This window comes from Piliocolobus tephrosceles, chromosome 12, assembly GCF_002776525.5.
Source record: "Piliocolobus tephrosceles isolate RC106 chromosome 12, ASM277652v3, whole genome shotgun sequence".
Classification (NCBI taxonomy): Eukaryota; Metazoa; Chordata; class Mammalia; order Primates; family Cercopithecidae; genus Piliocolobus; species Piliocolobus tephrosceles.
The window spans coordinates 117,418,757-117,433,331 of NC_045445.1; the positions used below are offsets into that span (position 1 = coordinate 117,418,757).

The 14,575-nt window shown below is 37.3% G+C and overlaps 1 protein-coding gene across 6 annotated transcripts in view; it reads right to left on the reverse strand.

Annotated features, from left to right (window-relative positions):
* The window catches only part of GK (glycerol kinase), a 53,165-nt gene that overhangs the window by 15,114 nt on the left and 23,476 nt on the right, over positions 1-14,575 (reverse strand). For all 6 annotated transcript variants that reach the window (XM_026451975.1, XM_026451977.1, XM_026451974.1 and 3 more), the window contains 2 exons: positions 8,958-9,000; positions 8,423-8,503 (listed from right to left, as the gene is read on the reverse strand). In XM_026451975.1, the coding sequence (XP_026307760.1) occupies positions 8,423-8,503; positions 8,958-9,000 (124 nt within the window). The remainder of the gene's footprint in view (positions 1-8,422; positions 8,504-8,957; positions 9,001-14,575) is intronic.

Below are 14,575 nucleotides of genomic sequence, written 5' to 3' on the forward strand. Positions count from 1 at the left end.
CCGTCTCAAAAAAAAAAAAAAAAAAAAAGAGATTTAAGAACTTTACTCTCAAATTTCCCCTGGAAACAGACAGTTCAGAGATAGCAGCTGCCAAATATTAGTAAATACGTAAGAGTTTTCAGACCAGTGCTGTCCAATAGAAATATAAAGTGAGTCACATATGTAATTTACATTTTTGCCACATTAAAAAGGTAAAAGGTAAAATTAATATTTTATTTAACCCAATGTATTAAAAAAATTTCAACACAAAATCAATATTAAAATTTGAGATATTTTATTTTTTTGTACTATCTTTGAAGTCTGGTATACACTTTACACTTAACAGCACATCTCAATTCAGACTAGCCACATTTCCAGTGCTCAACAGCTGCATGTGGCCATGGCTGCCATGGGCAGTATAATTCTAGACCTAATTGAAAAACAAAAACAAAAACAGGTGTCCCTCCTCCTTATACTCTCAAAGACACTGTCCTTAAATGGCATCTAACAAGAAATGCATACATAATTGTTTTAGGCAAGTAGAGTTAAACTATGAATTTTTAGAAGCCACTGTGCTAGGAGTCTAGTAAAGTGATTTTGTGGCACAGCTAGTGGGACTTTATACTCTAGGAAACCACATGCTGATATACCTCATTTCCATTGAAAAAGATAGGATATGACATGCTTACACCATATTTTTAAGAGGAAGCAATATGATTTTAGCAAAAGGAAAATCAAGGTTTTGATTAGAGGTAACTAGTTGAGAATCAGAGTATCATTTAGATTAAAACAAAAGAAAAAAATACATAGTCACTGTTAAGGCTCCAGGAGATAATTGTTTTAAATTCTGTCATCAGGAATATACAGAAGTGTTTTGTTGTGATTGAAAAACTAGATTCAATATAACACAATAAAAGGTAGATAAAAACACTTATCTGAAAAAAGTAAATAATTGTGCTGTCAAGATATAATACATGGTATGGCTTAGCTTTTAAAGAAATAAAAATGAGAGACACCTCTAAATTCACAAAAGACATGTGGTCTTCTGAATTCAGAGGCAGGAAACAAAATGGAAGATGGTATAATGCTTCAAAGCTGGACAGGAAAAGAGTACAGCAGCCAAAACCTAAAGTGATAAATAGAAGGTGACTATCTACTTGTTATCAATTAAGTTGCCATAAGTTACATCCTAAGTATAAAGATCCAATACTTTAGTATATCATCTAGAAATTTGAATCAGCCCTTGTTCTAGGTTATGACTCCCTGGAAAAGATGCATGCAAGCCTAACAGTTGTATACTAAGGGAGATGCAATGAAAGTAAGAGGGTGTAAAGAATAATGAATTAAATTATAACAGGGCAAGAGGAATAAATTATTTTAAAACTAGACATGTAGCCTGGAAAGTGAAAGGCTAAGAAATAGGCTATACGAAGATTGAATTAAAAATAATCAAGTAGATCTGATGTCATGTCATAGCAGGCAAACACATTTTTCTTCAAAAGCTCCTTGACATGAATGCCACTGCCACAAACAGTATAAAAATAAAGCAGGATATTTCAGGATGCAGTAGAATTGTAGCTTACAAGGCAATTAGGGTGAAAATTGGTGAGTATGAAGAAAAATCACGTAAAGTAAAGATTACCCTAAATTGCTTACAGTCATCCATCAGGCATAGCAAACACAGTTTTGTGTATACTACAGTGCCATGTATCTGTACATATATAATTTATAATGTAGTTAATTTGTATATATTAGATTACAAATGCAGTGTCTAACTCTATAGCATTTTTAATTGCATAGAGAAAGGGAAGAGTTGAACTGGAGCAACATTACTTTTGAAATGTAACAGATTTCATTAATACTTCAGTAACAAGTTGGGGAACTACAATTAAAAGCATTTATTGCTCAGAAAGTATACTTTTCAAGAAAGAACATTATAAAAGTTCATAAACAATGTTTATATGCTTGCGGCAGATAGACTTTTAATTAAGGTGGCTCCCATGATCCCTGCCTCCTGATGTTCATACCCTTGCATAATCACCGCCTCTTGAGTGTGGTGATATCTGTGACTTTCTCCTACCCAACAGTACATGTCAAAAGTGATGGGATATGTGTGGTGATGTGTACGTGCTTCCATTACATGATTTACTGTGCCTGTCTTGCTGGAGATATTCCCTCCCTTCCTGACTTTAAGGAAGCAGACAACCACAAGGAACTGAATTTTGCCAATAACCTGAATGAACCTGGAAGCAGATTAAACCTCAGATGACAGAAGAGCCTCAGTCAACACCTTGACTGCAGCCCTGTGAGATTCTGAGCAGGGTACCAAGCTAAGCTGTGCCTGGATTCTGAACCCATGGGAACTGAGAAACAACACATGTGTTGTTTTAAGCCACTTAAGTTTGTGGTAATCTTGTTACACAGCAATAGATAATCTACTACATAGGTTTATACCTAAAATCGGGATTTAGCTCAAGAAGGATGAAAAACTCTAAAAAGGAAATCTTAACGCTATAATCGTTAAACCATACCAAAGAAAAAATAGGGGAAGAGACATTTAAAGAAACCAATAAGGTAATATAGGGAACCCTCTTTGAAGTTCATATTTAAAAAGAAAAAAATGGCCTAACATAGGATTCAGTATTTAAACAATATTTAATGGGTACGTATTATCTGCCAGCCTGCTGGGACAGAGTGGTAAACAAGATAGACAAGTATCCTCGCCTCGGGAAATCTATATTCTAGTGACAAAACACGGAACATGGAAGTCTCAAGTTATAAGTAAGCTCAAGTTCATAATCATATTAAAAGTTCCCAAAAGGATTTTTGTTTTGTGAAACAGTATTTGGAAAAAGAAGAGGAACAAGGATGCCAGAGGGAAGACAGAACCACTCAATGGCTCTATTTTGCTCCAGTCTCTTCCACTACTGAGAAATATTTTCCAACTAGAAAGGGTGGGACAAATTTAACCAGTTTAATATGAGCTTAATGTCACAGAACAACTTAAGGATCATGAACCCCAATTTCTTTTTACAAATAATGAAAATGAGAATTTAGAGGTGTTAAAATGTCAGGCCTTAGTATCACCTGCCAGGGGCTTCAGAGAGAGAAAAAGAGTTCTCTTTTGATGAAAAAGAAGATGCAGATGCTTACATGAGCAGAAATAATGAGTTTGTACTTCAAAAATCCCCTTTGTTCTAACCACAGAGGATAACAGACACTATATAAAAGAGAAAACTGAAACAACATGCTGACTCAAATACAGAATAACATCTACGTGGACAGACACGGAAACACATAACCAAACAGGACTGAAGCCACGAGCATGATGGCTTCTGATTTATTTTTCTATATGTGTCAGGGAGTAGGAGTGGTGGCTGGGAACTGGTTCCTCCAGAAGAAAGGGGTCCAAAATGTTTTGTGTAAGACAGGGAATAGAAAGAATCAGGCTCAATGCTTGAAGCCAGGGGCTAGGTGGAGCTCTCTTACTTGTGTAGGAATGCTAAAAAAATAAGCAAGTGTGTATTTGCTGACTGAGGCTATATGGCTTAATGGAAGACAAGGCTGGAAGTGACAATTCTAAATTATATGAAGAACTCTTGTATTAAGAAATCCAACAAGGCCGGGCGCAGTGGCTCACGCCTGTAATCCCAGCACTTTGGGAGGCCGAGGCAGGCGGATCACGAGGTCATGAGGTCAAGACCATCCTGGCTAACACGCGAAACCCCATCCCTACTAAAAATACAAAAAAATTAGCATAAGTCCCAGCTGAGGGAGGAGAATGGCATGAACCCAGGAGGCGGAGCTTGCAGTGAGCCGAGATGGGGCCACTGCATTCCAGCCTGGGCAACAGAGCGAGACTCCATCTCAAAAAAAAAGAAAAAAAAGAAAGAAAGAAAGAAATCCAACAAACTTAATAGCTGGACTAGAGTTCATTTCAGCCTAACACAGATTTTAAAATACGTATGCTTTAAGTATTCGGAGATAAATTAGGAAATGACTTCCATTTTAAAAACAAACATGAAATCAAGAATCAAAATAAAAACAGAGAACTGAAACAAAATCAGGTGGATGTGAAAAATAACCAAATAAAAACTATAGAAATGAAAATATTAAATAAGATGAAAAATGTAATAGATGGAGTAAACTCTAGATTAGATAGAGATGATGAGTAAATTAGCACTCCCCCACATTGCTGGTAGGAGTGCAACTTGCCACATCTACTGTGAAAAATGGTTTGCATTATCTACTCAAAGTGAAGACATACATAATCTATGGCCTAGAAATTCTACTCCTACAGAAAGGTGAATACATTTACGTCAGGAGGCATATACAAAAATGTTCATAGCAGCATTTTTCATAATAGCCAAATACTGAAAACCACTCGAATATCATCAACAGCTGAATAAATACTGAACTTCAATAATTTCATATAGCAATAAGAAGGAATGAAAAAAACAGCTATGTATAATACTGTGGATGAATCTCACAAACATAATGTTGACTGAAAGAAGCCAGATCAAAAAATACAAAAAAATACACACTAAGTGACTCAGACATGCATGCACATGCTCTCTCTCTCTTTTATATTTTTAATATATCAAATATTACACACATGCAAAACTAAACTCTGGTGTTCAGGGCTGCACATTTAAGTGTTAGAACTACAAAGAAAAGTAAGGAAGTGATTATGATAAAAGTCAGGCTGATGTTTATCTCAGGGAGAGGGAGGAAGTTGTGATCGGGGGCAAATAGAGGTTCTTGGGATTGGCAGCGTTCTAGGAACAAGTTACATGAGACTTTATAGTAATTTTTCAAGTTGTACATTGATATTTAATTCATTTTTCTGTATGTGTCTTATATTTCACAATACAAAAAAGGCTTTTATGTTTTGTCTTGTTTGTTTGAAAGAGAGAATTTGGAAATGGAAGGTAGATACTGAGAAACTCACCAGGGACGCAGCACAGAGAAACAAAGAGATTAAAAAAATATAAAAGGGCAGTTAAGAGACATGGATGATGGGTTGAAAGGTTCCAATATTCATCCAATAGCAATTCCAGAAGAGGATGGAGGTAATGGTAGAGGAGCAATATTTGAAGAGATAATTGCTGAGAACTTTCCAGATCTGAAGATAGACTTGGATCCAAGTACCTAACAGGATAAATAAAAATAAATCCAAACCCAGGCATATCATAGTAAAACCATAGAACATCAATGATAAAGAGATAATGTTAGAAACTCCCAGACAATAAACCAGATTATCTACAAATGAACCACATATTAACAGCAGAGGTCTCATCAGCATCGAAAATGGCCAGAAGGGATGTGGGAAAAACAATTAATATAGGCTTTTATACTAATCCTTAGAGTGAGGGCAAAATAAAGACAAACCTAAAAAGAATAGGCTTACTATCCCACACTATTACTAAAAGAAATATAGAAGGATGCCCCTCAGCAAAAAAAAAGAAGAAGAAGAAAAAAAAAAGTAGGTGGGAATAAAAAAGGTATGAGACGAAAGAAATGATACTGGACACAGAAAACTAAGAAAAATAAGTCAATAAATATGATTCATTGTGGACTGCAAAGAAAACAATAGTAATTATTGCATGTTGAACAAAATGGGGGAAATGAAAGCTTTAAACAAAATAACACAATTGGTGATGAAGGAGGTAGAATAAAATATTAGAGGTCCTCATCATGGTTGGGAGATTAAAAATATCAAATAATGACATACACGCTTAGAAAAATATATGGTTAAACAATGTCTTAAAAATCTAAGGGTATACACAAAAGAAAAAAAATCACCAAAATAAAAACATAGAAATGCTTCTTATTCCTCCCAAATCAGCAGAGGAAGAATGAAAAAAGACTAAAAGACTGAAGATGGGTAGCTATAGTTTCAGGTTTTAAAGAGCATAAAGACTAAAATGTTCCTATCTCCAACTTCTAAGACTAACAATAATCGATCAAATGAAAGACAATATTATTAAATATATACTTTGTAAGCATTTACAAAAAAAGGAATTAGTATGACCAAGTGAAATTAGCATGAGTTTACTGATAAAAAGTCTTACCAATCTAGCATTATTCCCCACTCTTGTTTTTTGGTTTGGTTTAATTTAATTTTTTTAAATGTTTGTTAATTGTAAAAAAAAAAAAAAAGTAAGAAAACATAAAGAAAAAATTCTAACTACACCGTTAACATATTAGTATGCGTATGTGTGTTGTTGTTGCTGAGACTGCTAGGTTAGCAGATGAAGGAAGGGACATAAGCTGGATGCAGGGACAACAACACTGGGCTTGGTAGACTGGAGCCCAGAACTTCCAGACTTACAAGGAAGGAAATGTACAGCAGGGTGGCCTAGGCATCAAGGTTTTGATGTCCAAGCATCTGGATGTGCATCCTGGATCTGCTACTTACTGTTGTCAAAAGTTACTTGGCCAAGGGACTCCAATTTCACTTTTCTAATCTCAGTTTCCTCATGTGGAAAACAAGGGGATAGGAGGGTGTAACTAAGTATATTGTCATATGATCTAGTGTCTCTCTCAGCTTTTACAATTCTAAGCATCTAAAAGCATTACATAAATTGAAACAAAATCATAAAGCATATGCCTGTTAAATCTCTAGATGAGACAAAACTGAAAGAGTAACAGTAAAGAGTGAAAACGAATTCAGACTGTATAGGAATAGGCTAAAATCACTATTATGAAATTAAACAGGAAGAAACAAAGACCTGAATTTAGATTTAACAAAAAAACTACACAAATACAGAACGGAGCAGACTTGGTTTGACAATGATTCATTTGAAAACAAGCTAGGGTTTTTAGCATATGCTCCCAGGGCCAATAATATGAAGGGGTTACTAGTCTAAATTAATGAACTCTCAGGCTAGAAAAGCAAAAGTAGTGCTTATGGTAGGAGAGGTACAAATCACCCTATTGATTGAGTACAGGTCAGATTAGATGTAGAATATTATATTCCATTCTGGATGACATGAATTGCAATGCACCCGATGAAGGGAGTTCAGAACTATAAAGCATCCATAAACCATGTGAGATCAAGGCATTGGGTCAGTTTACCCTGGAGGAGGAAGACCCAGAGAAACTGACCGCAGCCTCCAATGTTGGAACGCTTTTCACAACCAATGCAGGTCCAATGCTAGAGGTGTTATTAAGAAGCAACTTTGGGTGCTGTCTTCAGATAGAAGTTGGATGGCTACTGGTAAAGGAGACAGGAGAAGGCTTTTCATATTGGGAGGGGAGTTAAGACCCGGTGACCCCTGTCCCTGAGGCCTGTCCCCGGTCTAAGGCACCTGTAATTCTAAAGCACTAATTGTTTCCTATGCAAGAAGAAAAAAGGCAGAATCATATTCTTCTTATTATATTATAGGTAACACTTATCAAGTGCATATTCTATGTGCCTAGTGTTGTGCTATGCACTCTCCACAGATGGAAAGTAGAGAGGGAGGGGGCTTGTAGGATTTTAAGTTCTGAGAAGTGTTAAGATACCTTTAATATACAGACTAAGTTTTCACAAATGCTTCCATCCATAGAAAAGGAGCTGGGGGGAGATATTATAGTGTTTATGGGTTGGGGAAGGGAGAAAAATAGAAATAAACTAATATTCTTCATGTGCTAGGCATAATGACTAATAAAATGTTTTAACTCTAACTAGAAGTCTTTACCTTGTGACAAATTATTATCAGACACTCCAAAAAATGAGCCTCAATAAGTTTGCAGATCAAGTGTATACTTGTGCATTATAAGGTAGCCATTTCAAAATTAATTATATAGAAACACTTATAAGAAATGTATCTAATTTTACAAAAATAATACTATTTATTTGACTTTATAAATAAATGTTTCTAACACAAACTTACCATATCCTACAGGCTTAGGCTGGCATATTCCTACTACAACATACAAACATGTTCGAAATAAATGTTTCCAGTGATAAGTGGCATAAATCTCCTCACTTTCTTTTCTATATCAAAATATTACACAAAATTTATTTTTATGAGGAGACAAGTGAAGAGAGTTATTCTGCTTTTTTGTGCCCAGGGTTCTCTTTGGAACCCTGGAGCATTTTATTTATAAAAACAAAGAATTTTCAAGATGAAAGAAATGTTAGCACGTTAATCCAATTAAACTTTAGAGATTGAAAAAAAACAAACAAACCTTACATTGTAGAGCTGTCAAGTAATATGCCTAAGGTGACACGATTAATTGGCGTAAGAACTGAGGAACCAATCTAATCAAGGTCTCCTGTGAGTCCTGACACCCAGGTCAGTCTCAGGTTCCTTCAACTCAATCAAATGCCAAGAAAGCAGAACTTTTTGAGTCCTCTGTATTAAGATTTACCAGAAAAGTGTTAGAAAACACTGTAATTTTTATTAGCTTTGAGTGTTTGTCATATTATCCATATTGATTAAAAAGAACTTACTTCCAAAGCATAATATACTGGTTTGTCTCTGCCAAGTTTGTAAGCCACTGTGGTGAGAAGGCCATGATCAGAAAATACACACTGTAGGAACGAAAAAAAAAAAAGATTTCAGTAGTGGAAAATGAAAAGATAACATGAGAGTATTTTTTTAAAGTTATAATAACATAGGTACAAAATAATGCAATCAATAAACCAATTTTTAAAAATAAATATAGTCAAAATGATCAGAATTAAGAACACATTTAAGCTGTATAAAAAGTTTATTCCTTGTTTCAAATTAGATTTGCATTAAGAATTTGACGAGGTCTCAGTCTAGATTTCCCACCAATACAATTAAAAACACACATATAAAATTCAAAAAGCCTAAAATGGTTCTTATTAGAACCATTCAAATTTTGTATTGAGCTCTAAATTAAACCCTGATAAAGATTAAGTAAAAGCTAAAGACTAAAAGTAATTTAATAGCAAATTATGTTCAAGCATTATTTATATGAACTTAAAGACTTTTATCAATTTTTTAATTTAAAGAACCAACCTTATGGCCTGTATTACATAGTAAGAAACATCCTGTTCCATACCTAGAGTTGAAGGGAGAATGAATAGTAAGACAATTTTATTGAAAGCAAATAATGAAACATTAATAATACAAATGATCAAAACTGACATATAATTTAGTCCAAAAAAGTCATTATATTATAGTTTTATAAAAGTTCCTAAAGTTAACTAAAATCATATATCTTCATGGAATGTTTTAGAAATCAGCCTAGAAGAAAATGTACTTAGAGCAATCTTTTTTTTTTTTTTTTTTTGAGATGGAGTCTCACTCTGTTGCCCAGGCTGGAGTGCAGTTGCACAATCTTGGCTCATTGCAACCTCCACCTCCTGAGTTCAAGCAATTCTCCTGCCTCAGCCTCCCAAGCAGCTGGGACTACAGGCATGTGTCACCACGCCCGGCTAATTTTTTCTATTTTTAGTAGAGACGGGGTTTCACCGTGTTAGTCACGATGGTCTTGATCTCCTGATCTCGCGATCCACCCCCCCTCGGCCTCCCAAAGTGCTGGGATTACAGATGTAAGCCACTGTGCCTGGCCAGTGCAATCTTAATAGAAAAATGCAGATATAGTATTTAGTGTTTAGTCAGTCCTAGGCCAGGGCTGTGTTTATAAAATACCACTGAATTACAATAAATTCTAAGTTCTGTCATAGTTATGTTACTACTAATCCATGTGGAGTGAAGCATCATAACTGACAGCCAGCTTAGCTCTATCATTAATACAGTCATAAACCGAGAAACACCACTATCTTCAGGCAGCGTGGGGAGGCTGGATACAGAGTGTGGGAGGGTGTAGTTGGAAAGCTAGGACAAGAGTGGCATGGAAGGGAAGGCAATTTAAGGTCTACCTTTGATAATCAGAGCCAGAATGTAACATGGCTGTTACAGAAGAACTGAATTTATTTTGTGGCAGCCTTATCAATATAAACTTTTGACTCTGCAGCAAGTCTGGCCCTTGGACATTAATAGGTAGTTTTGACTTGTGCCAGGCAGATAAGTGGCCCAAAGTGATACCAATAAGGGTCACAGAGGAACAGTTAAGCTGAGCTGGGGTAACAAGGTTGCTCACCCTTGCTTGGCTCTGCCCAAGCTGGGCATTCCCTCCCCGTGGGCCTTGCTGCTGTGCCCTGCACCACCAGGGTTCTAACTGTGCTGGTGACATTCCAGCAATTGAAAGATGGGACAGCACTCAGTCCAGGAGCTGGCAGAAGGATCCCAGAAGAAGCTACTACCAGTCAGCACTAATTCAAAAGATCCCATCAGCTGCATTTTGATTGTGCAACAAACACAAAACAAACCAAGAGAAATTGTTTTCTGACATTTTTCCAGGTACCATTGTTTTGAATAAGGATTAGCCTAGGATAGTCTATATCCTCTCATCCAAATATATTCTTGGCCTGCTTCATGAACAGGTGACAAATTCAAGGAGCATGGGACTAATATCTAATTTTGTAAAGACACTTGTCAAATAACACTAGGTACAGGTAACACATTTACAAACTAAAACACAAAATCACTATACCGTTTTATTGCCACACACTGAAAAAGCTATATATTTCAAGTTAATCTACTGTGATAAATATTCATAAAAATAGAAGTTAATTATCTATTTCATGCTTTTTAAAGGAGAACTCTGTACCAATTTAGCATCCATATAAACACTATATTGAACAGTTGCATATGTGTCTTAGTGCAAAATTGATGAGAAGGCTCAAGGCACTTAATAAAAGTGAATTCTTAAGTGAGTATACTTAATAAGCAATTAATGAGTATTAGCAAATATGAAGAGACTTCCTTGCTATATTTAGGCCACAGCTTTTAAAGCAGTACACATGCAAGTATTTTCCTCTTAAATTTTATTGTTCTTTCTTCCCAGTCATCAAGCACATATGGAGCTTTCAGCATTTACGTGATCTACCTTGTCTTCCTCACCGTACATTGTACTCACAGAACACTGTACTTTGTTCAAACATCCCAGAAAGATGTCTAACTTTTCCAACTTCTGCAAAGGTAAAGGTTGCTTGCTCTCCTTCATGACTATCAGATCAGGACTGAGCAGCCCAAAGAGGTGTGACAAAGATGGCACACAGGGGCAGGGGGGTTGACCCTGGAGGAAGCTATGAGGGAGGTAAAAACTTTGTCACACTCAATCAGCACTCCTGAATAAATGAGACAGCTATCTTAGGTGATCTTTCAGAAAAATAAAATTTAATGTTCAAATAATCAATTTTTTTAACATTCTAGAAAAATCGGAAAATACAGCTAAGCTGAAAGAAAAATTAGAATCATCCATAATTTCTTCCCCCACTCTGAAACAGAGATGGGCTTTTCATTGAATTCTGAGCAGACTGTCATTTTCTCTCCGCTGAGGTTGGGAGAAATTAACTAAATTTTCAATCCCAGTCTCTCTAACCTCTTATTTGGTCTTGCCCATCACTTATACCCCATTTATTTTACAACTTTCATCTGTTCTCTGCTCAGACTCCAAAGAAACATTCTCTGGTCTTACCATAACTTACAAAGAAAATCAAACAAAATTCCCAAAATGTTACATAATCCTGTTAACCTCACAAACTATGTCCTTCTCTCACCATTCCTGGATGGTTGTATTTTTGCAAAGCACATATCTTTGATTTCCTACCTGCTTACATCTCTTTTGACCATTTGCAATCAGGCTTCTATCTTGAGCATTCTAGTAAAACTTCACTCTTAAAAGTCACCAAATGGCCAGGCGTGGTGGTTCACACCTGTAATCCCAGCACTTTGGGAGGCCGAGGTGGGCAGATCACGAGGTCAAGAGATCAAGACCATCCTGGCCAACATGGTGAAACCCCGTCTCTATTAAAAATACAAAAATTAGCTGGGTGTGGTGGCGCGCACCTACAGTCCTAGTTACTTGGGAGGCTGAGGCAGGAGAATTGCTTGAACCTGGGAGACCGAAGTTGCAGTGAGCCGAGATCACGCCACTGCACTCCAGCCTGGTGACAGAGCGAGACTCCATCTCAAAAAAAAAAAAAAAAAAGTCACCAAATGAAGACCTAATTTCTATGTATAATGGTCCATTCTTGGTACTCGGCCTCTATGACCTCTTAATAATGTTTTGTGCTACTGACCATGCCTCCCTCATAAATATCTCCACCCTGGATTTCCACACTAATGAATAACTTCAGGCTAGGTGCGGTGGCTCATGCCTATAATCCCAGTAGTTTGGAAGGCTGAGGCAGGAGGATTGCTTGAGCCCAGGAAGTTGACACAACCTAGGCAATATGATAAGACCTCATCTCTACACAAAATTTAAAAATTAGCTAAGTGTGGTGGCATGCACCTGTAGTACTAGCTACTCAGGAGGCTGAGGGGGAGAGGATTACTTGAGCCCAGGAGGTCAAGCCTGCAGTACGCTGAGATCTCACTACTGCACTCCAGCCTAGGTGACAGAGCGAGACCCTATCTCATATATATATATCTCATATATAAAACAAAAAATGAATAACTGCATTGTTTTTCTGACTTCTCTATCCTGGTGCCTGCTACTTCTACTTATGTAAAAGTCTCCTCTACTTGTGTATTTTTTCTTGGTAATTTCTTCTACTTCTACTGCTTCAAAATCCCCTCCATCTAGGGAAATTCCAAATTTTCCATCTTTTTTTTTTTTTGAGGCAGTCTCACTCTGTCACCCAGGTTGGAATGCAGTGATGCAATCTCAGCTCACTGCAGCCTCCGCCTCCCAGATTCAAGCAATTCTCATGCCTCAGCCTTCTGAAAGTAGCTGGGATTACAAGCACTTGCCACCACACCCAGCTAATTTTTGTATTTTTAGTAGAGACGGGGTTTTGCCATGATGGCCAGTCTGGTCTCAAACTCCCCACCTCAAGTGATCCACCTGCCTCGGCCTCCCAAAGTGCTGGAATTACAGGTATGAGCCACTGTGCCTAGACAAAAATTTCTATTTCTATACAGAACTTATTCCACATTTCCAAATGTGTGCAACATACAGTGTGCCAGCACCACAAACATGCTCTGAACAGAAATTCTTCTACTCAGACCCTTTCCACTTTGGCTAAGCCTAACCACGGGGTCCAGGTACCTAGATGACATACCTACTTCCCCTCCCTTTCTCCTCTACAGTGCCATGCACATTCACTCACGGCCTCCCTCTGTCTCCATCCTTCTGAGCCCATGTGCTCATTACCAGGACACTATAGTGGCTTCCTCCATGGCGTCTTGGCCTCTAGTCTTTCCTCACTTTCACCCAAGACTGCTACTGACAACTCCAGTCATCTCTGAACACCAGCTCATAAGCCTTCAAAAGTTTCCTACTGCCTATCAAGAAAAGCTCCTTAGCCTGAAATATCGGGTTTCACAACATGATCCTAGCTTTATATTTTTTGTCACTTGCCTACTCTAATGTTCTCTATATTCTCTAAACAAAGTCTTCTATTTCTCCATACGTATCTTTGTTCAATGTTCCCTGTACCCTCCAATACTGCTCATTTTTCAAAGCATCTCATTACTAAGAAAATCTTTTGTAATTTTTATTTCCTCCCATTGAAACCCAACAGCTTTGCTTCAAAGTTTCTCATGGCACATAAGTTCTGATTTATACATGATTAACTGCATATTTGTGTTCTTTTCCCTCAGGGAGATAAATATGAGATCAAAGATCTTATAATTTGTTATTTCCCTCTTCCAATCTGTAGTAGCTGCAGAGGTACTTAAACAAGTCCTCCCTAACTGAAATTCATCACTTAAGGACTTGGCTGATAATGCTAGTGGGGAGGGCAGTAGAGAGGAGGAAAAGCAGGCTACTGTATTGGGTACCTACCATATGCTACATACAGTCATCCCTTGGTATCTGGGGCAGAGGGCATTGATTGGTTCCAGGGTCCCCTACTGCCCCAACACATACTAAAATCCAAGGATGTTCAAGTACTGTGGATAAAATTGTGTCATATTTGCATGTAACCTACATACATCCTTCTCCTGTATATTTTAAATCATTTCCAGATTATTTATAATACCTAACACAATGTAAATGCTGTGTAAATAGTTGTTATACTGTATTTTAAAATTTGTATTTTTCTGTTGTATTGTTATTTTTTATGGGTATTTTTCCTGAATATTTTTAATCCACAGATATGGAAACTGCAGATACAGAGGGCTGATTGTACTGTGCTAGGCACCTAAAATATAGATAACATTTGATTTACTAGCAATAGTGTTGCTGGCAGAGGAGGAAAGAAAGAGAAAAATAACCTAGTTTTCTACGTTATTTCTCTTGACTCTTGATTCAGCTGCCTGGAACCCAGATTCCAAGAATGTTTCCAGACTCAGGCTGACTCAAATTCTCTTGGTCATGTAACCTCAGATTACCATGACCTGCAAAGAATTCCCACATCCCTCCTCCTCAAAAAATTCTCACACAGGCCGGGCGCGGTGGCTCAAGCCTGTAATCCCAGCACTTTGGGAGGCCCAGACGGGCGGATCACGAGGTCAGGAGATCGAGACCATCTTGGCTAACACGGTGAAACCCCGTCTCTACTAAAAAAATACAAAAAACTGGGGCCGGGTGCGGTGGCTCAAGCCTGTAATCCCAGCACTTT